The sequence below is a fragment of the Saccostrea cucullata genome, unplaced genomic scaffold, assembly GCF_032062105.1.
Source record: "Saccostrea cucullata isolate Sc308-1 unplaced genomic scaffold, CSIRO_AGI_Scuc_v1 ctg39, whole genome shotgun sequence".
Classification (NCBI taxonomy): Eukaryota; Metazoa; Mollusca; class Bivalvia; order Ostreida; family Ostreidae; genus Saccostrea; species Saccostrea cuccullata.
The window spans coordinates 157,142-181,962 of NW_026937104.1; the positions used below are offsets into that span (position 1 = coordinate 157,142).

The 24,821-nt window shown below is 33.5% G+C and overlaps 1 protein-coding gene across 3 annotated transcripts in view; it reads right to left on the reverse strand.

Moving 5' to 3' along the window:
• Positions 1-24,821, reverse strand: part of LOC134247358 (protein kinase C delta type-like) — a 56,420-nt gene that overhangs the window by 21,689 nt on the left and 9,910 nt on the right. For 2 of the 3 annotated variants that reach the window (XM_062729732.1, XM_062729730.1), the window contains exons 1-3: positions 22,413-22,562; positions 17,378-17,609; positions 6,532-6,700 (exon numbers count right to left, since the gene is read on the reverse strand). In XM_062729732.1, the coding sequence (XP_062585716.1) occupies positions 6,532-6,655 (124 nt within the window). In that variant the 5' untranslated portion in view covers positions 6,656-6,700; positions 17,378-17,609; positions 22,413-22,562. Of the gene's footprint in view, positions 1-6,531; positions 6,701-17,377; positions 17,610-22,412; positions 22,563-24,821 lie in introns of those variants that run through there. The other variant, XM_062729731.1, reaches the window with a different exon arrangement.

A 24,821-nucleotide genomic window follows, 5' to 3' on the forward strand; every position in this document is an offset into this window, starting at 1 on the left:
CGGTAATGTTTAAAAACCCTGGCCTGGAATCTGGATATGACAGAAGAAGACTTAAATAAATTTCCCTATCATACCTTCTCACCAGTTATCAGAGCTTATCATCGTATTAAGCAATGATGAACATGAATTTTTTAAACCAATGTTCAAATGCTCTGTTTCTGCATGTCTGCATACTAAGGCCTTCTATGGTACAGCAAGTACACAGAGGTCGTGTAAAACAAGTCATATATAGACAGACAGATTAGGCTATGACCTATTCCCACTGCCAAAGCAGACAAAGCTGATCAGATTTAGTACTCTAACTCTAAGACATAGACATTTACACAGACAATATCTGCTTAATGTGTGAGTGTTGCATTTAGAGACCATCTACAGTACAGATAGCAGATGTCAAGGCCAAAATGCAAAATGTACATAGATAAATTATGTTTTAACCTACTGTAAACTTATTATATTTAGCGGTGTATTCTAGCATTTAGCAAGTTTGGCGGACAGCAGAATTCGCTAAATCAAGTTCACCTCTAAGTGTCTTGTAAATCATACATTTATATCTTACTAGCACATTCAGACAGCTCTAAATCAAATCTACACTAACTTGCTGAAAATTTCTGCCAAATATTGTTCACGCCAAATATAAAACTTTTACGGTATTCCCTTTACCAAAGCAGACAAAAATTATTTTAGTAAATTTACCATGAAAGACAAACCATCTGCTTTGTAGGCATGGCTTTTTGGAGGCGAAGGGGTGGAGAGAGGGATAAAAGCAGAGCTCCTTTAGGTCTCAACTCTTCCTTTCACTTTTGACATTATCAAGTGATTATAGACTTATTTTTCATAGAGAATGATCCGTAGGCTTTAGGCTTCTCTTGCCCCAATGAATTACAGTTGTATCAAATTACATGATACAAACAACTTGGTGTCTGAGTTATTCTGCTTTGTCCTACAAGTTACAATTATTTATAGCTCTGAACACTGAAAGTTTGGCTTCTAAGTCTTCCATGGCACATAGATTCATAAGCACTTGTAATCAAAACCAATTAAACTCTTGATTAAAAAGATATACTTATTGTGATCATGGTGATGTTATTACAAAGATTCAATCATATCTGATGAAGACAAAATTATATTTTTGAAAGAAAGAAAACTTGAAAAGAATCAAACAGAGCCAATCAAATAGTTGGCTTAGTGCCTTGTTCTTGTAATATTGGATTGTCTACCAATCATTGTGATAATTGGCATAGCTAACTCTGCAATGCTATATTTCTAAAGTGATTGGACAGACTTTCTCATATCTAAATTACAGATTCTTTTCTAACAACACAAATGCCTTTTGTATTTTGTACTTAAGCCTATACATGTATGTGTAAGAAAAAGCTTACATTGGAGCCATCTTTATTCTGAGAGTTTCGTGGGTGTCTCTTATGATTAAGCAAAAATTACAGCTCTAATCTCAGAAAGTAAGATTTGCCATTATCCTTCATTTACACTATAAAATTTTCTCACTTTCTGAAAATGACACAATCTGTGGCTAGTTTGCCCCTGTTTCTGCAATACCTTGTTTTCTGCCAGATTAAGCCATGATTAGGCTGCACAATAGTGTAAATATTCCTGAACCAGTATACTGTGATTCATCAACAGTACTAGTATACTGGTAAAATGCTTATATATTGGCTTGGGATTTCTGAGGTAAAAAACATGAAATGCAGGATGTTTTCTATTGTGAAAAAATGGAAGGTTGCTGTTGTATGGTAGTCTCGTTCAACCAGACGCTCGGCTGTCTCCGTAAACTCCGACCAGCAGAGAGTCTGGTAAAGAGTCACATTAGCGGTTGTTACCGTCAGAGGGCGCTATCTTGTTTACATTTTGATGACCTTTTTTTGAAACGAATATTTAACATGTTTCTTCTGATAGACTGTGAGTTTATATTAATAAACTAATCTTTAATTTTGGACATAAAAAACGAGTAATTACAATATCAATCGAGGAAATATGTATTTCGCAGGTAGCTACACTACTTTCACTTTAGCTTCCGGAAATATAAAACATGCTACACATTTTTAAAAACACTTACCTATAACCCGTTAACATTACCGTATACAATAAAATTATTCCTCTTTATCTGCTTTAAATTTTAGACATTTAACCTTTAAAACTTTAAGTTATTTTTCTGTCGATTTACCTTGTATTTATTTAAATCGTGTAGGTGTGTTCTTTTCAGCCAATCAAAAACTTTACCAGAATTTCGGTAAGCCTCGTTTTGGTGTTACAAACGATATTACGTATCTTTACCAGACCCTCTGGCTGGTTGTCTGGTTGAACGAGACTAGTTGTATGGTTGCATTTCATTGCAATTAAAAACTGCATTGTTCTCAACAAGAACTTTTCGGTACAATGTATTTACAATTTTTTTACACTCTGCTTATATAACAGAGGTTAGTAATATAAGAAAAGAAGATTTTAACTGTTTTCTCAAAAACATTGCAATAGATGTATTGCAATACAGTTCAAAATTTCACAGTATATTATACAGTTATTGACTGGGTATGAGGGCAACATATGATTTGTTGGACCTGAAGGTGAAAATGTTGCCCGAGGCCGCAGGCCAAGGGCAACATTTTCACCTTCAGGTCCAACAAATCATATGTTACCTATAACTGTTTTGTTATACCCTTCACTGCTCACTTAAAACTGATCAATTTATTCAATACACGCTATATAATCAATTATTTTTATGGAAAATTATGGCTTCTTTAGTAAATTGAAAACATCAAGCTGAGAAAGAACAAAATCAATTATATTCTATTGTAACAAAAATTATTCATCACAAAACATATTAACCGTGCTGTTAGCAATAACTCTTGTAGCTCTTAACTTCGGCTATTTTGCGATATTCGATGATTAATTACTTGTTTTCCAACTTATGTAAGACCGGTCAAATATATATTAACAGTTCTTTTGTTGGACTTTTTATTAGTAATAAATATATAGAATGATATTCATAAGGGTATAACAATACAATATGAAGTATGCAGCTTATTACATGTACCAGCCCTAGCAACATTCTACACTGTCAATATTTATTTAAACTTAATTAAAGTTGCTCCATGCATTCTTATTTTCCACAACCAATATATATTGTCACTGAAGTGCAGTAATGCATTAATTGTAATGATTTTTATGACAATTTGCCGGATAAACATTGGCATAATTTCAGTCCAGCTAATTTAGTAGCTAATATATTCATAATTTTAAAAAATGTTCAACATTTAAGTGCTGCAGGGTTGTATAATATATAAATATTTATAGTATTACTAATGATACTAAAAGTGTAAATTGTTTTACTGCTTTTGATACTTAGAGCATTTACCTGAATGACATAGCTAGGGCATATATATTATATGGCCAAATTTCATTCAAAAATTGTTCACACTAAATATAATAATCTCATAAGCAAGATGGGTTAACTATCGAACATTTTTTCCTGTTTAACACTGCATGCTGTGCACTTGATCATAAAGCACAGCTTTGTGAGCTTTAATGCATGGTTAATAAAACTCTTGTAATACATAGAGGTAAACCATCTAGACTGGAAGGCTTTCCTGTGACACAGACAACTGTTTGACGAGGAGTAATTATAGATCACACAACAGATTTATTTGAAGGGTCTGAATACAGGGAATACTTAACTCTTAATTATCTCCTGTGTTTTAATCACAGTTATTTGCACATTTAAAATCAATATTTTCATTTGCATTGAAGCCTTCAGGTTGAGATCCAAACTAAAATTAAGTTTACTCGAGAATTATAACAGCAATATCAACTTAAGATGAAACAATAAGATGGCCAAAAATTGTGCAGTTAAAAAATGGTTATACAAAATTCTGAATCCAAAAAAACAACAACAACAACAACAAAAACAACTATATATAAACAATGTCAACCACAATTCCCATTGATGTTAAGCACTCAATTTCTTGTTTAATTTATAAGCTAATGTAAACTATATAGCAATATATGATTCTTTGAGAATATTAACTTGCTCCATGGGACAAGTATGCATGTTGACATTTTCACTTGCTTTGGACAATCTGACAACCACTAAAGTTGATTCCTGCAACCTGCACTAATGTTAATTCCTGCAACCTGCACTAATGTTAATTCCTGCAACCTGCACTTATGTCAATTCCTGCAACCTGCACTAATGATAATTCCTGCAACCTGCACTTATGTTAATTACTGTAACCTGCACTTATGTTAATTCCTGCAACCTGCACTAATGATAATTCCTGCAACCTGCACTTATGTTAATTCCTGCAACCTGCACTTATGTTAATTCCTGCAACCTGCAGTAATGTGCATTAATCCTGCAACCTGAACTAATGTTAATTCCTGCAACCTGCACCAATGTTTAATCCTGCAACCTGAACTAATATTAATTCCTGCAACCTGCACTAATGTTAATTCCTGCAACCTGCACTAATGTTTATTCCTGCAACCTGAACTAATTTTATTCCTGCAACCTGAACTAATATTAATTCCTGCAACCTGCACTAATGTTAATTCCTGCAATATGCAGTAATGTTGATTTCTGACAACCAATAAAGTGAATTCCTGACAACCACTAATGTTTATTTCAGCAACCTGCACTAATATCAGTTCCTGAAAACCACTTATGTCTATTTCTGAATACCATTTATGTTGATTCTTGAACACCACTAATTTTGATTCTTTACAATCACTAATTTTGATTCCTTACAACCAATTATGTTGTTTTGTTGAAAGGAACCTTGTGCAACCTGCACAAATGTCAGTTGCTGACAACCCTGCATTAATGTTGATTTCTCACAGTACCACTAAATATTGAGTCCTGACAACTACTTATTTCGATTTTTGACCTTTTTTTTTTTTTTTGGTATAGTGGCTTCAGCATTCAATATTGGGAAAATTCATAATTGAGAAAATTAGGATACTCAATGTCTATTAAAACACATTTTTATTCTGATCTTGTTATCAGCTTGATCATTACTAATGAAATTTTGGGAAATAACACTAATCATTAGGAAAAAAAGACATCTTATATTTGAATAAGAATTGAATAGAACCATTCAGTTGTTAAATAAGCCACAAAAAGGGCCAGAATTTAAGAATTTTAAGGTATATTTTCAGTATAACAAGTCAACAGGACTTGTTGCATTTCTAAATGATCCATTTTGTTCAAATTCACAAATTGATCTGACATTTCTACTTGCCTATGGGCAATACTTTGGACACAAAATACTAAAAGGTTTAAAGAACCTGCAAGATATGCACTCTTCCTAGACGGCAGACAATAGGTGTTAATCTCTGTACAAATCAATAGTTCAGGTTTTATGGTTGCCATAAAATGATCCCCCATGGGAAAGATTCCATTAAATTACAATTAAATATTACCAAACTTGTATGTATGCTACACAGATATGGCGAATATTTAAAGAGTTTAAAGAGCCTTTCCTTTTTGTAACATTTCCATGTTGATAATAATATTCTTAGAAAGATAATGAAACACAGCCATTAATTATAAGTGTTTTCTTAAGGTTCATTCATCTATACAGTGTCATCATTGATAAACTTTAAATACCATGTTACATTATGATCTAGAGTAAGAGAAGGAAACGTTACTATAAAAACGGATTATCAAAAATAAAATACCAAAAGAACACATTGCACTTTAAATTTGCATATAATTTGCCATAATAATGTTAAAGTAGTTTGATTACTCACACGTAATACTGTAGATCACTAAATTTTCACGACACCTTATTTTCGCAAGATAGTCATTGACTCTTGATTAGCGAGACAAAATTTTCACGAATTGTGGTTATTGCTCTATATAATCTTAAGGAATACTTTCACGGAGAATTAAATTTTCGCGCGCACACTGTCTCGCGTAATTACGCGAAAAAATAAAGTTCTCGCGAATAAAAAGTGATTTACAGTAAGTTCTTTATCTTCTGAATTATTTTTACAACCTATATTCATGTCGTAATATTTCTTTTTTTTAATTTCAAGAAGCTATCAGTCTGAGAAGAATGAAAATCAGAACAGTTTATTCTTACTGTAAAATCAAAAAATTTTGAGGGGATTAAATTTTCGTTGTTTTTGAGGATTAAAGAGACCCACAAATTCATGTCCACCATGAAATGTAAAATGTTACAAACATAACTACTCAATAATTCTTCATCCTGAAATCATATACCCATGAACCAAGAGTTTTTCCTCAAACCACGAAAATTTGAACTCATGAAAATATGTGACTTCACAGTAACAGAAAATTCTGTTTTATCATTGGATATGGTATTCATTTCACTTAGGAGACAGCTAGAGTTTTTTTTTCACTGTACAAACACAAGCAAAAGTACAACCACGTCTCACTCATATAATAAATCCTATACTCAACAACAATTCATTGAATATCTTCTATTTATCACTGCTTATAGATACAATTCCAAGCAGCTACTTAAAATTGCATTTTCTACTTTCTATCATACATACCTGGAGAGTTGACGGTTTCCTTGACATTAACAGCAACAAACGGGTCGAATGGTTCTGATTTGGTGACCGTCTGCCCTTTATCCACCTGTAGAAGTTTGACGCGGATAAACCCTATCCCCGGCATGCTGGTCTGGATGTACTCTCTTTATTACGATTCTTTACTTTCCACCTAAAAATATAAATCCCATTATGAATATTCATAACCAATAAATTTTTTCTTTCTACAGCATCTTTCCATTATAGATATATTTTTATATTTGTTGAAGTATATTGTGTGTCATTGTTTTCTCTTGTTTATAAAAGATTATTGCAAAACATACACAATCCTTAATAAATGATTTAAATTACATTGCTTACATTCATTTATCCTTAATATACAGATCTCCACCATACACAAAACTACATCACATTTTGGTTTCTATATTCATTTATACTAAAATCATTCATGCTAACTATGTAATACAAACATAATTATACAGATGCTATTTCCCAGCTAAAAAGCTGACAATTTTGTCAACTGTCTAAACCCAGGACAAATCTGTTTCATTGATTTTTCGAACAACCTGTGAATATAACTGGATATGATGCCATAGTCTTCCAACTATGATAGATTTTTAAAGGACTTGTTTTTTATCATATCATAAAGATCTAACATTTCAAAATTTAAACCGAGAAATGATGCATTTTCAAATGTACAGTAAAACATGCTTACAGCTAACAAGCTTATAATGAATTTACACTTATAGCAAAGTGATTTTCGTTCCATGTGACTGTAAAAGTATATTGTACACTTAACTGATATAACAAATTATGCTTATAATGAACCAAACATTTTTGTCCCTGCATGGCACTTGGTAAAATAAATATGTTTTGCTGTACCTGTGTTTCCTAATGCTGTATTGTATTGCTGAATCACAAAACGAGGATTATAATTAAATCACGCTAATAAAGTTTCATACACTGAAACTACATGAAAGTTGCTGTTAAATATGGCAAGATATAGTGACATATATAATACGATGAAATCATTCCAGATATTAGTTAATTGGTCTCTGAAGTCTTTAAAATAGGTTAGCTTTATTAAGGAGGCTGGGGGGTCAACAAATTAACCACCAGATTTAACTTATTTTTTTTTAGATACAGTATCTTAAGCTGTCAACTATCATTTGGCAAAGAAAAAAATCATACATTTTAGTTTTAAAATTTGATCATTTTTGTATATCTTTATATGGAGCTCTTCTTTTAAAGGAGATAGAAATAGTCTGAAAATGGCTGCCACCCCCCAGCCTCTTTAACCTGGATATTTGACCAAGCTATCATAATCATCAAGATGTACAGATGTCAATTTTGCTTTGAGCTATTTATAAGCCCACATCATGCACATAGGAAACAAATGGATTGGTCATTGCTAAACTATGTATCTTCATCATGTTCATTATTATTATATAACTTTACATGTACTATACAATCACATTCAGGAATTCTGAATTTGTAAGTTTAGTTAACTTTCATCAAAATGGCAGTATTAAGTTCCAATTTGAAATCCAAGAATTAAAAAAAAACCAACAGTTACAAATAGCTTACATGTATCCTTCAAATATGAATAATTCACCTTTATATCACAATAATGATGATCAAGTCTTCACAAACATATAATCACTACAAATCTCTGTCTGAAAGCATTATACTGATCTCTACTGTAAATGTGAAGGAAAAAACACAACCCAGACTGATAACTTAAACTTCATCACATGCACACCCACAGGTAGGTAAACCTGTTGACATTATATTACAGGTAAGAATGATTCCAGTCCAGGAAGTCAAATCAACCCAGCCCATTCTCTGTGTGGGCATGTTTTATCTCAAAAAAAGGGAGAAAATTTAAAACACTGAGTCTCAGACTGACATCAAATTCACTAAGCTTGTTAATACTATGAACTTTACGATATGAAGATAAAACATTTTTTTTGGTTAAAAACTATTTGTATTTTTCTAATGTAACAGGAAAAGATAAATTCTATTTAATCCAGCTGGGAAATAAACATAATTTTATCAAAGTACATATTTGTACTTGTAAAGTGCATACATTTTATCTTGCATGTACAGGATGCCCATGGGCCTTAACAGTCACCTGTAGAAATTACAGCAATTATGTTGTACAATGACAACTTTGATAAGTATATTGTAACAGTTAGTACAGGAATTTATGAACCTATAAGATATTTGAGTACACCCCACCCTACCCCTACTGTTGTCTTCTATATGCACCTTGTATAGATGGTTTTCCTATGACATATTTTGTCTCAGAGTTATTCCCCTTAGCCGCCATCTTGTAGGGCAAAGCAGTGAATTTTTCTCTTTGAGCAACCAATTTTAAACCTGCATGCCAGAAATATATGGGGGGAAATATTTACAATCTTAAAATTATGATTTAACAGAGGCTTTAAAAAAAGTATATTCATAAGAAAAGTAGTGTTATCTTTACCTCAGTAATCAGTATATCAAATTGAACTTGAATGTTGCCCTACAATATGGTGGCCATGGGGAATAACTCTTGCTTAAATCACCTCAAGGAAAACCATCTATAGAGAAATTTTATAGATGAAATGCTTTTACATTGTAAATACTAGTTACCCCCCTTCAACCCAGGGGCCTGAACCTTTTGTTGGAAGATGGGATTAGGAAATAAAAACTTTAAATACAATAAAGTTCAAGAACTCTTCTTGTTGATAATTTGGTTGTTCATATAAAAAAATATATACAGTATCTCAGCAACACTCAAGTTATTATATTTCTCAGTACATGTACGATGTATCACTTTTATAAGGAACAGCTTGTCAATAAGTTTATCACCTGCAAAGTACATGATCTGAACATGATTGAGAAATATGTACTCACTATAAATACATCCAAGAGCAAACTGTAATTACAAAGGGATGGACCAATGCTATAAATTCATCTCAAACACTCATATATTGCATATATTGCATATGTCAATCACAGCATTGGAACCAAGCTTTCCCTTGATGATTTATATACACCAGTTTTGTCCAGATACAGAGCTTACAGTTGTTTGGGAATAAATATGCTCCATTCTTCTTCCATTATCTTTTTCAATCTCCCAGAAACTCAACACCCATGATTGCAAAAATAATCCAGGGTGCATTAATCATGCAAAGTTGGTCCAGGTAGTTGTAATTATGTCAACTAGCTAGGTTTTTATGTTGAAAAGTGGATTTAGAATTGGAATCAACAGATATTTTCACAATTTTTAAAGTGTCTATTGTATACAGTAAAACTCGGTTATAGCGAAGTCACTGCATGGGGCCTATGAAATTACTTCGCTATAACCGTAATTCGTTATATTTATAGCCACTAACCAAAAGTTTAGGGGTCATACAAAACGTTAATTTAGAATACTATTACTAATGCAATATCTGTTTATGTCAAAATCAAATCATGACAGTATTGAGATTTACTCAGTCTTATCAATGAAAGAATAGGTGACATGGACAGGTAGAGTGATAATTGTTGTCACACCTGTCGTGCCTCATGTATAGATAATTAAGCAACTTAATTGACTTAAGAGATTAGTTAATCAAACTTCAAAGGGATTAACAATTACATGATAGCCAAGCCATCTGGTAAATCTCAATACTGTCATGATTTGATTTTGACATAAACAGATATTACTTTAGTAATAGTATTCTAAATTAACGTTTTGTATGACCCCTAAACTTTTGGTTAGTGGCTATATATTCGTATAAGAAATTCATTGAAATTATTTGGTTGGGAATCCAAAATTTCTTCATTATATCTGTGTTCGTACTAAACAAGTTTTACAGTATATTAATTAGCTGAACCTCTCCATTACATGCTGAACACGGTGTCAATCTTGAGACTTGGATATTTTACCAGACCCACATCCAACTGCAGTAACTGGTCACAATATGCAGACCAAAACCTGCTCCTTGGTGCAATCCATGCTCCTGATGGTGCTTGTATTAAGGTTTGCTACATATGTTATAGTTCAAACATCCTCTAGCAAGGGAGATCACTTTAAGGGGCCATACAAACACAAAGAATGGCAGCAGCTAAGGTCTGAGTATTTAAATCAATGGGTCCTGGTTTTAATTAATAATATCCAAAACATAAAAGTCCTCTCCAGTGAACTGGGGTAAAAAATAATGTAAACTGGGAGAATTAATGATACTACAGAAGATATATTAGCAGGTTATTGAGCTACACAGTAGGAAGAACCAATTTTTCCTGAAAGAATAAATATTTCAACCTACAGTGTCTTGGTAGATGTTCAAAAAAAAATTGCATTTACTCTGTTGGGAAATAAAGGAAAATTGAAAATTAGTTTACATTGAACATGATGAAATGTAACAAGAACAGGGTAAGAAAAATCCAAAATCAGAGCTGAATTAATCCTCAGACAACATTAACTGATTGATGGTCCAATGAAATAGGCTCTTTCTGATTATGTTTTTATTTATAATAAATTAAACACCTCCTCTTGCAATTCCTCGTCATGTTACACATATTACTGATACATAGTAATTGTAGGAATATTATTAATTATGAACAGATACATAGATGACCTGTATAGTATAAACATAGGTAATCAGAGATTACAGAGCTCACCTCAACGAATGTTGTCTAAGGCAAAGTCACACAATTAACCAACAAAAAGTATACATTCCAAAAATGAAAATATTTTTAAAAGCAATTTTGATGATACTTTGAAATAGACCTACATAAAAAATTTAAACTACTTCTTCTTCATGAAAATGTAATGAAAATCCAGCATCTGAAGCAAATTTGAGAGTTTTCATCTCTTGATGCAGCATTTGTGCAAGTTTGGTTTATATAATGTTATATAAGCCTTATAGTTTTTGGTAATAGACCTGCAACCATAACTTTTACCTTGTCTATTATCTGAAAAATGTATGTCCAATTCAGCATCCGAAGCAAGTCCATTAGTGTGCATCCTTAGATGTATCATCCATGCAAGTTTGCTCATTATAGGGCTCATAGTTTTTTGGAAATGAAACATGCATTAAAACTAACATTTTCACTCATCCACAAAAAGTAGGTCAGATTCAGCTTCCGAAGCAAGTCTGGAAGTATGCATCCTTAGATGTATCATCTATGCAAGACTGGTCATTAAAGAACTCATAGTTCCTTGGAAATGAAATTTGCACTCAACCGGAAAATGTAGGTCAGATTCAGCATCCGAAGCAAGCCTGGTAGTGTGCATCCTTAGACGTATCATCCATGCAAGTTTGGTCAACATAGGGCTTATAGTTACTTGGAAATGAAACCTGCACCAAAAACTTTAACCTGTTCACTCAACTGGAAAATGTAGGTCAGATTATCCGAAGCAAGCCCGGTAGTAATCCTTAGATGTATCATCCATGCAAGTTTGGTCAACATATATAGTTACTTGGAAATGAAACCCACACCAAAAACTGCACCAAAAACGTTAACCTGCTCCAAAAACATTAACCTGGTCATTCCTTTGCTGAAATTGCAGCATCTGAAACTTTGTCTGGTACAATAAAACACACTAAAACCATCTTCCATGCATGTCTAATCAGTATAGGACACAGAAGTAATTAAAAAGAAAACTGTGGGACGCCGACGCCGACACCGACGCCGAGGGTATCACATAAGCTCCCCCCAACTTCGTTGAGGTGAGCTAAAAAGTGATTATGTAAAACCATATATAGTACTTTTGCTACCCAAGCCCCTGTGAGTTACCAGGCTTATACCAATCTGAGGTGGATATAAGGTAACTCACAGGGGCTTGTAAAGTACTATATTTGGTAATTACTTTATATATACTATATACACTGTAAAACATATGTGAGACACATAGTATATATGTGAATAATATTTGTACATATAGTGATTTTCGTAAAATCAAGTATATACAGTACATTACCGACCCCTGTGGTAATACTTTAAATAGGAAATCCGACTTTTTGTTACATTTATGATATTGTTCTTTATGTAACAAAATAATGAGAATTCTGACACATGAATAAAACACAAAACAGCGAAATAACACAGGCAGATACAACTGTGGCAGAGACATAAACAGGAAAATAAGGCAGACAGAGTATAGCTACACAATAGACTTGGTGCAGATGGGGAAATCACCTCCTTATTGTAAGAAATGTTACACACGCAATGTTTCCCCTTCTGACTACACTGTGAGACAATACAGTCAAGTATAACATTAACATATTGTGTGTAACTTTGTCACCATTTTTAAAACACATTCTGTGTATCATTATCAAAATCTAAATATTATATGTATCACACAACATATTGACTGTGTGTATCCAGGGCTCTCACACCACTTTTTGGGACTGGGGCCGGGGCCGTTCAAATTGGGAAAATTATCGTCATTTTGGGAAAAGTTGGATAACACAAATTCATTAAAAAAAAATCCTCAAATTTTGCTTTTCTAGCATTTTATCATCAATGCTAACTCTGGTTTGAATAAACAGTTAAACAGAACAAACATGGGTACGTAGGCTATTTATGAAAGTACATTAGCTTTGTCATTACTACTGTAAACCAACTTTTATTCGCGTGCGAGAAATTTTCGCGAGGTTCGCGAGAGCCTCGTCATCGCGAGTTCAAAGTCTCTTTTTCTATTAAAAACAGTTCCAAAAACGGCTTGATCGCGAAAATTAATCGTCGCGAATTAGTTTACTCTCGTTAAATCGCGAAATAAAGTCGACGCGAATAAGAGTTGGTTTACAGTATCTTTGAGTGTTGATATTGCGGTTATATGTCTTACTGCGTGACAGTCGCTAGTCACATAGTCCCGAATTTCCTCGATCACATGGGCAACTTTGCTTACCAATACAGCGCGAGACTGAACATGCCGAAGCGCGGGTATGTTTCTAGGTGCAGCTTACTAATGTTTAAATGAAATGTCTATTTTTGAAACCAAAATGCTGGTTTTTGTCGAAACTACATAACAAGATACTCTGCACTCATAGTTGTATACATTTTTGTAAAAACAATAACCTGGTTCCCCGAACCAGTTTACGAATGCATTTGGCGCGAACTAATAAAATAGTAGTACAGTTTCACTTTCATTTGCAAATGTGTTTTGTTTGGGTTTTTTTTTTTTTTTTTTTTGCGATTAGGTTTGAACAGTTGATGGACTTTTATTTTTTAATTAATATTTTACTCTGGATGGAAATTGGGAAATTTACACCTTTCTTTTGGGAAAAAAGGTACCTTTTTTGCATTGGGAACGGGGCCGTTGAACGGCCCCAATTTTAGAGAATCGAGAGCCCTGGTATCATACGTTATATTGCAAAACAACTGTAAAATCATCATTCTTTGTGAGGACCAATGTTTTAGAACATTAAACCATAGATTTTTCAATAAGTTGATTCATTGAATCTTCCATAATATTTAATATACAATTATTACTGATACTGGACTCTGTCAGACAATAGGCGGGATAAGCTAATCTCAATCAATAGAACTGACCATATGGACAATAGCATAAGATACATTATAACACTTGTCAAAAAAATAAAAGGTATCACAAAAAAAATCTTTGTGTTCTTGGGAATTGTTTGCCCTCAATCACTAAATGTATGGTATTTATACCATTAAAAATTGTGTTCAATATAACATTTATCATGTTTATTGTCTTTACCAATTTGTAACATATTGTGTTGATCACATGACACACTATGTTATTGTGGGTATCCTGCTTTTACAGTAAATATTATACATCTATGGTTTACTTTTACAGTAAATACTACATTTCTTGTTTACTAGATGATTTCTGTTTCTTCAGACAAGGAAGACTTACAATGAACCAATACATGCTGCCCTATATATAAAGATAAAAATACTTCTGTTCCATTTATAAAACAATATTAAGTATTTATAAGTATATAAAGTAGTAAGTAGTTAGTACATGTACATACAATATAATACACACATTATCGTATGTAAATGTTTATTCAGTATGCCTCTTATATATATGTCCTGAGAAATTCACGAATAGGAATTAAGCAAATCTCAATAAAATTGACATGCAATACAATATAACTGTATGATAATATTGAATGAATGAACTTTTTGATGTAATAAGCCTTTGCACAGGAAATTTAAAAATCCTTCAAACCCTCGTACTATTTTGTACATGAATAGGAAACTATTTAATCAATCCACTTATAGATGTTATCACAGAGATGTGGACTTTTGTCTATATATCTCTGAAAATCATTAATAAAGAAGAGGGTACTATTAGCATGGTTCAATGATGTAACATACATCACATAGCACACTATGTGTGGAGCGCTCAACACTAGAAGTGAAAGTCATGGCCGGGTCTTTCGGACATGACCTTAAATACGTAGGTCCCCGTGTCACAGTAGGCATTGGCATGATAAAGAACCCTCACTGCTCAATGGCCCTGAGTGCCAAGTATAGGTCTAAATTTTAAGCCCTTCACTGGCATACGGTGACGTCTCTGTATGAGTGAAAAATTCTCAAACGGGACGTTAAACAATATACAATCAATCGTAAGATTTGTTCATTAGTAAATGCACACAGAAGTATACATGAACATATCATCATGTGATTGTATATCAGGCATCAACAGCTTCAACATAATATATTACATCTGACAATTTATATCTGCTTTGTGTGATGTCTATTGAATACTAGAGAATGTGTATGGATGTGACATGCATCTGGCCAGGGTCAAAATAGGCACACACCATAACCTGTTAGCATTATACTCACCATTTAGTGAAAAAAATAAGTACAACTTGTTCAGTACATAGGTATAGTGATCAAAGTTTTTTTTTTTTTTTATCCCTAGCATTATATTCTAAACAATTCTATGTTTAAATTTACGATGATAGCAAACACTGATAATAGTCCAAGTGATTTTACATAGGATAGGATAATGATTCTGTATCCCATATCTTACATACATTAAAAAAAATGCTTAAATCTACATCTTCAATATACTAAATTTATAATCTTTAAATTCAAAAAACATTGAACTGACATAATTTCAATTACGATTCTTAAATAGACTGTCAGAATGTGTACACTGATTCTGATAATTCTTATTCTATGTCATCCCGGGTCATAGCAGCAGCAGTAAGGAAGTCAAAGCCAAAAGAATATATTCTCTTTAAAAAAAAACTTGTCTTGCATGTATACAAAACTATCCTAGACAAAACAGATAACTGAAGATGATAAATCTGTCTTTACATGTTAAATTGGCTTGAAGTTTAAAGTCTAAAGTTTTATCAAGAAAATGCAACATAAGTGTGCACCTGAAGTTCATCTAAAACTGCTGTACGTAGATACTGCATATCACACACCGCGGTAATGTAAAAATATCAACCAAAGAAAAACTGTTTTACATTTCTGTGAAATGATTTAAATTATTGACTAGCATAACAATGTATCACATCTCTCCATTTACTTGATTGATATAAGAAATATTACCTTTTTGAACTGTACATATATCCAGTATATATAGACAGAGAAGTAAATCTACCTATAGATCTCTCAGAAAAACACTGCTGTCAGATCCACAAGACTGTGAGCTGCCAGCATCCAATAGATCTGTAGTTCTCGGCTTCACAGTAGGTAGTCTATACTGTGTTATAATATGTATACCATATCATTCTATATCCCAACTTGTTTGTTCCGTATTCAAATGCTTCAACAAATCAATAAACAGCCAATGACAAATGGTCACCAGTCCTGGAGGCCTTTGTTTTTACTGTATATACCAGATCTCCTTGTTTTAAAATAACAGGCCCTTGTTATACACTGAAAGTAGGGCAGTGATTTAACATTTAATATCCAGCATTTTTGTCCCAATTTACTAGGAATTACTAGCATGTAGTGCCTGTAAAATAGCTCATTAAACCAGGATCTTACTGATTAACAGATATACATGTAAACCACTCTAATCACAACACCAGGAGTACACAATCAATTAATATGATGGTCACATATGTTAACCTCCAGTCATTAATTATTACACTGATGAAGATTTAAGGAATAATGGAGATTATTGCACCTTTCAATGAGTTCATAAATATATGATGTACAATATTCTAACTCTTAATCGTGTCAGATTTAGCAGCATTGTGTTGACAGTGTTAGGAATACCTGAAGCAGGTGTCAATATCAGAAATTGTACCTCCATGTCCTTGACCTTAAATGACCTATTGGCACTCATTAAATCAGATACAAGTCTAGGGGTTTTACAATATAGCTGCAGAGCTGTAGCTCTCTAGAAGTTTTAAACTGTACACAGCCCCACCTGTCATCGCATTAGTCTTTGAGAATGTTGAGAGACAATACAGCTACAGATAAAGGTTTTATGACATTCTCAATAAGAAATGGAAATTACTTAAATTATGCAATCAAACACATGAAAACTATATCTCATTAATACATGACTGTTGTACAGGAAAATGAAATTCCACAATTTGACAGGTTTTTCAATATTCACTATTCAGACAATTTTCTTCATAATACGTACCACTTAATACTAATAGTCTGGATAAATTCTAGTTTGGCCAACATACATGATTTTAACCGTGAACAACTGAACATCTACAACATGTATATTAACTTTACCTCATGATAATATAAATTTGGTAGGCCTAACTTAAAGATTTTAAAAAATGGACACACCAAATTTGATCAGAAACTAGACATGTAAACTAATCATTACATGTATTACAAAGGATTTAATACCTACCCTTTCTAAGTCTGATTCAAATACATGAAAACCTAGTTTTGCACTTTAGCTTACCTGTTCTAGGTTTTTATCCTCTGAAGATTTGCTATTTCATACTTTGGAGTCGTTCCTATAACAATCCGTGTACAGAATAAAACACTCTTTATTTTGATGCAAAAGCCTGCCACAGGGTATTATGGGTAAACAAAGCCTCTATAATATATCCAATTGCTTCCTTAGGGTATCAATATCTTTTTGCTTTCCTACCATAGGTCAAAAATATCGTTCCTGTATCGTGTCACATGACCTAAAAATAAGACAAAATACAATGACACAGATATCAGAGATTTTTTCTACACGCTGGAATGCAATACCTTAAATACGTAAGCTAAGGTTGTCTGGCGAAATATACAATACAGATCATTGGACCATAGCAAGGTTGACATTTAAATTGCATGAAGCGTGATGTTTGAAAAGCTAAGAATACCCTTAAATAGGTTCATGTATTGTGAATGAAGTGAATCATTTAACAATAAAATGGGCATTGAACAAGTTGAAAGGAAGTATAGGTAAATTCTAATAATACCTTTTGACTGATTATTATATATTTATGTAAATATTATTGGATTTCAAGGTCCTTATATACATGTATAATGAATCGGAAATGATATCTTTTAGTACGAAATGAAGCCCAGGTCTAGCAATGCCTTGTTGCCTCTGTACATGGGTATTTCCTTTCAATACCCGGCCATTTTTATGTTCAATGATTCACAAACCTTCCATTTAATAAAACTAGAACTGTCCAAACGGGACAAAATACCCCCCGCTGGGTTTTTCAGAAGTAAGTTTTTCCATAATAAAGATATGTATCACACATGAATTATGAAATTTTTCTTCCAGTGACCTTGAAGTTCCCCAAATGACCTTTGGTCAAGGTCATGACACATCCTTGGTTCATGGGCAATCTTTGTGTGAAATGAGAACCTACAAAGTTTATCCATTAGAAAGATATGGACCAGACACGAATTATGAAATTTTTCTTCCAGTTACCTTGAAGTTCCCCAAATGACCTTGGGTCAAGGTCAAGACACACCCTAACATCATGGGCAATCTTTGTGCGAAATGAGAACCTACCAACTTTATCCATAAGAAAGATATGGACCGGATACGAATTATAAAATTTTTCTTCCAGTGACCTTGAAGTTCCCCAAATGACCTTGGGTCAAGGTCATGACACACCCTTGTGTCATGGGCAATCTTTGCGTGAAATGAGAACCTACCAACTTTATCCATAAAAAAGATGTGGACCGGACACGAATTATGAAATTTTTCTTCCAGTGACCTTGAAGTTCCCCAAATGCCTTGGGTCAAGGTCATGACACACCCTTGGGTCATGGGCAATCTTTGTGTGAAATGAGAACCTACCAAGTTTATCCATAAGAAAGATATGGACCGGACACGAATTATGAAATTTTTCTTCCAGTGACCTTGAAGTTCCCCAAATGACCTTGGGTCAAGGTCATGACACACCCTTGGGTCATGGGCAATCTTTGTGTGGAGTAGTAGATTCTAATGTCCCTCCGTAAGAAAGATATGGACCGGATACATTTGCACAGACTGACGGACAGACGGACAAACTTCGTTTGTGGGGGATAATAACTATCAGTAACATTCTCTCTTTATTTTGGACAACATTATTATATGTTTATATATGTCTAGCATTGTCTGATCATCACCAGGTTATCACTCTCACTGCACTACATGTAATTCTGTAAATGCATGTGACTGTATATATGCACACCTCTATACTATAAAATATCCAAGGCCTGCAACTGGGCGCCATTGTGGTGCATGGGACCTTGATGACTTACTTTAAGGGTTTCTGGGGTATACTGGGCTGGTTATCAGCATCGGGTACTGTAATTTATTGAAATAAAATATTTGCAAACTTTTATCCAGCACCATTCCGTTGCTTTCTCTTGTTTTCAAACATTTCTCTATTACACCGTCACACTTAGCTGATCTCGGCCGGAAGAAGTCGATTTCGTCGATTTTCAACAACTCGTACGAAAATAACTTTCGGAAGTTTGACAATATTTGTGTGCTTGTTTCAGGATGGTGTATGTTGTGTATTATGTGTTTTTTGGTTTGTCTGAATACCCTCATTAAATAAAAATGAAAACTCGCTGAAATTAGCACGTTTTAAAAATGTCATATGTACAGTATATATACTCTCATAGGCACGTACATGTAGCATCGTTTTTGAAAGTGAGGGGGGGGGGGGGGCTGCTTGAGAGAAACATTTTTTTTTCACTTACCTGTAAAAGTTGACGAGCCGAAAAAAAAAACGCTCAAACACGAAAATCCTATTTTCAATAGTGGCCAATTTTTTTCAAAGCAAACTTCCTTTCACTTTCATTTTTTTTCCCATACAATAGTACATTTTCCTTCATATCGCAATACTATGGTAATAAGTGTGTGTGTGTGTGGGGGGGCAACCTACCTTTCAATGCACATTTTCAACAGTAAAGGTAATGTTGGGAAAAAAGTAGGGGCTGGCAACCCCCCCCCCCCCCCCCTTGTTGCTACGTGCCTGTCTAGCTCATACGGACTTGTGTAGAGAAAATAAATCAGTTAGAAAAATCAGTACCTCTTTCCGAGATAATATTTTTTATATTTTCTCAAAGAGTATCACAGGGGCTTGTGTACAGAAACAAAAAAAATGTACCCCAGAGAGAGAAAAAAAACTCCGAGGAATATGACATTTTTAAAACGTGCTAATTTTCAGCGAGTTTTCATTTTTATTTAATGAGGGTATTCAGACAAACCAAAAAACACATAATACACAACATACACCATCCTGAAACCAAGCGCCTATGTACTTTCCCCACTAAATATTGTCAAACTTCCGAAAGTTATTTTCGTACGAGTTGTTGAAAATCGACGAAATACTTCTTGCCGAGATCAGCTAAGTGTGACGGTGTAATAGAGAAATGTTTGAAAACAAGAGAAAGCAACGGAATGGTGCTGGATAAAAGTTTGCAAATATTTTATTTCAATAAATTAGAGTACCCGATGCTGATAACCAGCCCAGTATACCCCAGAAACCCTTAAAGTAGTCAGTAGGTCCCAGGCGAAATCCACAATGGCGCCCAGTTGCAGGCCTTGGATATTTTATAGTATAGAGGGGGTAGACCTATATATACTTATCATACGTCATTTACAGAATTACATGGGGAGCGCCTATGGAATTACTACATTTTTAGATCAAATGCCAAGGTCTTTACATTTACCATGTTTATGGTTACATTTCAGTAATTTAATTTAGAATTCAGAATTCAAAGCTTAAACCAAGTCTAAGAATGCATCCTTAACAGCTTAACAAGGCCAGCATTTTTTTATTTTTAGGTTTACAAACCCGCCGCTCAAGTTTTTGAATTTTCAGAAAAAAAATAAAATTGAGAAAAACAGAATTTTTTCTTTCCGATGTCAAATTTATCGAGAATTCAAATTTACGAACTCATCCGGTTTTAAACATGGCGGGTAATCAATGAAGGGAGATTTGTGTCAAGTCCATAGCAGCACTAAATTTTTAATGTAAATATTTAATAGGAGGGCCATTCAAAACGTTTCACCCGTTCAGAGAACAATAAAATGCTGACGACTTTGTTGCAAAGTGACATGTTGGTGAGATAATTATGTATCCGTATTCAAAAGTAACTGTCTGTAATTGTAAATTATTTTCCTCCCACAGGTTTAAAACTGCCCATGGTAGCTATTGTCAGAGACATTGTTTAGGTTTCTGTCATAGCTTACAGTCTTAGCATCATTCTTAGAAAAAGTTTCAAAGTTGCATGAACATTGAGGAAGAAATAAAGAATAGCCTAAAGAAATGAAATATTTCAACTATTAAAAAGCAAGACTATACAAATATATACAGGCATGTAATATCGTTTGTGGCAGCCAGAAAAATTATTTTACCCTAAACTGAAAAAAATTCCATTTTTACTCCTCAATATGTCTGTTTTATGAAAGGAATTATTACTTTTAAAGGTCTCAAGTATATTAATATTTTAGAATAATTTCTACCTAACACACATTAAAAACAAAAATGAAGATATATTAAAAGAGATTTAAAAAAAATGATTTTTAAAAAAAAAAAAAATCTGTATTTTGTCCAACATCAAAAGATTTATATCACTGCCCCCAACAACAGGTAGATGATGAAATAAAGAATTAAAGTTGTATTTTCCCCTTTGTAACCCTTATGCGTCCAGTGGCAAGAAGCCTGTTAGGAGAGCATAAAAAAGAAGCAAAAATTAATGTAGAAAAGTCGATAATGTATCCAAAATATAATTTTATTTTTTTTTATTTCCTCCTCCTACGGGACTTTTTCATTCTGATGTTCGTAAACCTAAAAATAAAAAAATGCTGGCCCAACTTAGATAAACAGACAAACAGACAGGAACAGCACTAATTGCTTTACAAGCTGGCTGACATTTCAATATTTCACTTATCAATTTTTTGTGTATTTAAGCAGCATTTTTCATAACTACAATAAGGACATAGTGCAGCTTACTAAGAACATGTAAGTACTTCCTCAGTTTATTTTATATGTTATATATTACATGTACTAAGTAAATATTGCTGTGTGAGAATTCCTCATAGCTCAGAAGAACTAAGCTCAGCTCAGCACACTTTTCTGAATGTTCAGGAGTGGCCAACACTATTGAAAAAAGATACATGTACAAAATGCCAGTAAATCTATGCAAGCAGGATCTTGTTACTATTACCATGGTAATTATGCTTAACATGAATTAGATACCACTTAACATATTAAAACTATATTAAAGAATTGATCAACAGCATTTTAAGATTATCAAGAATTAGACAGTCATAAATATTTAGAGTTGTGCCAGGTTAGTATCAAATAATGGTACAAATAGAAGTGGTTACCAGCACTGACCAAGCAGAGGGAATAAGATAATGGTCCTATAGCAAACTCATCAAAACTTATCTCAGACTGGATAACGTTCATCTTCCTAGGAAATCCTAACATCTTATCAAATTCACTGTTTACCAAACTCCTCAATATCAGCTCAAACAATACCGTTATATTAATGGAGCTTTCCACAATCATCTCTCCAAAGGAAAATCCATGAATTTTTCATGCTCGCCAACAGTGAAAACTGGAGATGATTTCTGACTCTTGCTTCAGCAATATTTCCCAGAGTGAGAGCCCAGTCTGCAGTAGATATATATATATATACACTCCTAAGTAAACAAGTGGTGAAACCATCCACATGAATATTCACCAAGTGCCCGATCAGTTACTCTTTTGATGTTGGAGATTATTTGTGAATGCATTACATACATTTAATGTACACAATAACCAGAACTGACACATTCAGTTTATATATCATACCTGTAGTGCATTACATGTTGTATTCATAAAGCATACACAGCGAGATGTTCTACATTAAAGAGATAAAGGAGGATCATATATACGCTACAGGGACCCCTCTAGTTAATTGATAGTATACAATCAATCCCAGAAAGAGGAGAAAAAGAAACAAACTCAGATAAAAATTTATGACCGCAGGAGGCATGTGTACACAATGTTTAGAAATATTTAAACCTTTAGCAAACTTTATTGGTGTTATAAAAATAACAGGGGGGACAGGGAGAATTTCCATTAAATGTTTTCCCATCATACAATTAGAATAAAAACAATTTATTTACATAGTGAATGTATAAACTGCTTTTTAAATGTCAAAACACTAAAAAAAAATTTGATTATTCATGGTTAGGAAATTATATTGCCCTCATTAAGTTTGTTTCATCTGTATATTGCTGTGATTCATGTCTTGTTAATTAAGCACAGTCTCTCAGTGGGGCAGGTCTCTCTGTGCAGCACAGCATCAATTTGTTTGGTAAATTAAAGTTTCACAAGGCCATTTTCTAATGTGTGCATTAATTTATGTTCTATAGAGGTTCTATAGATAGAACTATAGATAGAACCTATTCATTTTTTATTTTCATTTTGAAGATTTCTTGATGATGTTCCATAAGGGAGCTTATCTTGATTAATTTGAACAAATCTGCATGCCCTTCATATGAAAAGTTTACAGACCTGATCAATTCTCAGATAGCCACTGGGGCATTACTAAGGTGCGTACAAGACAATGACAACAATTTTTAATCAGCCATTGGCTCAGAGGACCTTAATAATGAAGCTCTTTCAATGGATGAAAAATACTTAATCAATTCAACAGAATTTACCTGTATTCCTCTCTCTCTACCTTCTTTGTCCTTGGAAATAAGAAATATCAATTACATATTTCTCAGAATACATACTGAAAATAAAAATGAATAATCAATGTTCAGATATCAAACCAACTGAGAGCTATTGGAATGAGGAAGAAACCCTAGCCACTTCATCTCTCTAGTCCTCTACAGAGAATCCTTCAATAAACACGCCCCTCAGCTCTTATTCTGCTGACTCGGGAATAATCCCCTCACAATTAAAATTCACACAATAATAAAGGCAAAATGAAGGGACTTTCATCTAATAATCAAGACCTCTGTGTTATTGCAGCCCGGAGGACCAGGCTGCTCTATACATATAAGTTTAATTGTTGGTGTATGGGGATTGGTGTGGGAGTAGTTATTCAGAATTAATGGTTTTTTAAACACTGAATTGTTTGTTAATCAGAATGTTCTTTCCCTTTATAAATTACGAGATACATAATATCTTTACGTCCATAAAGTGAATCTGTAAAAATATATATGTTTTTCATATTTAATATGTAAAGTTGCTAATCATTTACTATCGAAAAAACGACAGGTCCCTTTTTTTAGAATATCAAATTTTTATTCTCGCATAAAAACGTACTATGCACGGTTCGTGTTTTATATTCTAAAATTGTAAATTAAATACATTTTTGAATATAGGTGATGCATGTGTCTAACTTAAATTTATATTTTATGCAGCCAACATTTACTTGAGGAATTGATCAAGTTTAAAATGGTATCGTTTTGGTATGATTTTTATCCGACTATAAGTTTTCAAAATATTCGCGACTGTCGTCTCCATCAATTAGATGCATGTCTTTTCACATATATCAAAGCGGTTTGATGATCAAGACTCATTTTCATTGTTTACTTTATATATTTCCCGGGCGACAATTGATGGGTACATCAATGTTTTCTTGTATGTAATGTACCAGGTATATTAATTAAGAGTGAAACGATTCACTGTGGTATGCATTTTCTTCTTGCAAAGAACAACAACTGAGCATAGGTACATGTATTATGTTTATATGATGTGTTTATGCGTATACGAATTTAGTGATGATATAATTGGTTGAACACAACTGTGACAAAAAGCGAGCTTCTGCTCCAAGAGCCCCACAAGAAACCATCACGTATGACCCTTCTCTTCCCACCCTCAGACGAACATGGCCGATGTGACAGAAGACAACAAAGATGTCTGAATCAGATGCTGACCACCATTTAC